General features: G+C 44.6%; 1 protein-coding gene across 1 annotated transcript; it reads right to left on the bottom strand.

The window, feature by feature from the left end:
* Positions 1-325: 325 nt before the first annotated feature.
* On the bottom strand, positions 326-1,331 carry LOC127050329 (protein p13 MTCP-1-like). Its single transcript, XM_050952199.1, has 3 exons — positions 1,233-1,331; positions 924-1,109; positions 326-370 (listed from the first exon to the last, which is right to left on the bottom strand). The coding sequence occupies exons 1-3, from the start codon at positions 1,329-1,331 to the stop codon at positions 326-328; spliced, it is 330 nt and encodes a 109-aa protein (XP_050808156.1).
* Between the last annotated feature and the right edge of the window lie 761 nt (positions 1,332-2,092).

Here is a 2,092-nt window from a genome sequence, read left to right as displayed (position 1 = left end):
AAAAAAATAAATTGTTTTTATTTGTAACTCCCCAAAAAAATAGCTTTCATTTTGTGATCAGTGGAATAAAGTACTTCATCTTCACCATTTGTAGGAAGCTCCTGTTATATTTTTAATAAACATTTTATAACAACAGATTTGTAGTAATACTGCACTACTGAACATTTTTTTAAAAAATGCATCTTCCTTTTATCCATGTCACCTTGTTTAAAGAAAAAATGAGAGAAAGAACAAAAAAGTTAGAAAGTATATATATTGAAAACTCTCAAACGAGGCCTGCTCCCAAGAAGTGCTGCCAGCCTCTGATATTTACTTTGCTATGGCCTCATCTGTGTAGTTGGCAGAGAAGTATCTCTGGAACACCAGAGACCTGGAAGAGAGAAAGAAAGAAAAAAAAGTAGTGAGATGAGTTAGACAACCTTGCTGGCCCATTACACAACCACCTGGTTAGCAGGGAGGGAAATGGCTAACAAGAAGTGTTCAGTGAGCTAAGGCCCAGTTCTTAGTGTGCTCAGAGACAGTTAGGCATTGTGCCTGCAAGGCAACCCACTGACTCCAAGGGGACTTGTGACTGCCCATGTGGAACTCACTGCATGATGGGGACTCACTGCTGCTTGTTAAGCCACCTGATGACAGATGAGAGACACCTGCAGACAGCTCAGGGCTAGAGGGAGGCAGAGTGGGGACACAAAACACTGAATAGATCCAAACCTGAGGGGAAGGGAAAGCCTTATGCTAGGAGGATTTCCTCTATGTATTAGAGATCTTTTTTATATTAAACCAGAGCCAAGAGGGGTGACAATTGTTTGGAGAGGGGTTGAAGAAACAGCCCTGGGTTGCAGGGAGATTAGTGAACTAACTGCACGTTTATTCGTGGTATTACTCTCTAGCTACTCCCCCTCTCCCTGGAACCTTTAACTTACCACCTGATGGCTTTCCAGCCACCATTCATCTTCTCCTATCCCCCCAACTGCACGGTAAAGCCCACGAGAGCACCACTGCCAGAGATGGGGTAGGGGTGAGAGGGGGAACTGACTCTGAGTCCAGGAATCCCCCAGAAGGACCTGCTCAGCTCGCACCCTGGCCCGCAGGATGCCCGTCTCTGGATCCTAAAGAGCAAGTGTAAGAGAGAAAGAAAGCACTGGTACAAGTGGAAAACATGAACCCATGAAACACACAAAATATCCAGGGCAAAACAAAGGAAGATCTGCATGGCAGAGCAACTGACTTACTTTCCTGAGCACAGCCACCCACACCTGGCCCTGCTCATCATGGTATACTCCTGGGCACCAGGCCCATAGTCGGTCAGGAGGAGAAGGAATAGCCTGCATATTGTCCGCTAACTTGCCACAAAGAATAGTGTGAGGGTGTTTCCTCCAGGTGCACGTGCTCAGAAGGTCAAGCAGGGCAAAAAGCAACCATTAGACCAAACCATTGGGACCAGCCACCAAAGAATTATAAACAAAATGAATATGATCTATTATTACATATAAACATAGCACGATGCTGTATCTGTGCAACATATTCTAGTACAGGGGTTTCCAAAGCAATGAGGCAAGACCACACTGTACAAAAATCCAACATACTTTAATGCAGAAACCCCCCTCTTCCAACAGTGGCTGCTTCCCTTGAAGCCAGCCACAGGTGATTCCACCCCCTAGAAGGATACTTTCTTTCAGATTCTCCCTTCCCCCAAACTCCACCCACTGCAAACCCAGCTATTGGAGGGAGGAAGCATTCTAAAATTACACATGCAGTATAGCAGTAGTTAATCACTGTAATTGTTTTAAATGTTGTCATGAGGAGTGTGACAAGGTATATCATATTTTATGTGTTCTGAGCCTTTTCTTTAAATGTATCTCTTACACAATGCTGACTGAAATGCTAGAGCTGTGCATTTCCACCTCATCTCTTTAAATTTGGGACTTTGCTCCCAGATCAGCAGCATATCTCTGGGGAGAAGGAAACATGCATGCATTGTGTTGCTGGGGTTTGAGCTCCTTGTAAGCCAGGGGTGAGCAAACTTTTTAACCCAAGGGCCACATTTGAGTATGGAAATTGACTGGCGGGCCATGAATGCTCAGACAATTTG

Source organism: Gopherus flavomarginatus, chromosome 1 (genome assembly GCF_025201925.1).
Source record: "Gopherus flavomarginatus isolate rGopFla2 chromosome 1, rGopFla2.mat.asm, whole genome shotgun sequence".
Classification (NCBI taxonomy): Eukaryota; Metazoa; Chordata; order Testudines; family Testudinidae; genus Gopherus; species Gopherus flavomarginatus.
This window is presented reverse-complemented; position numbering and strand designations above follow the sequence as displayed.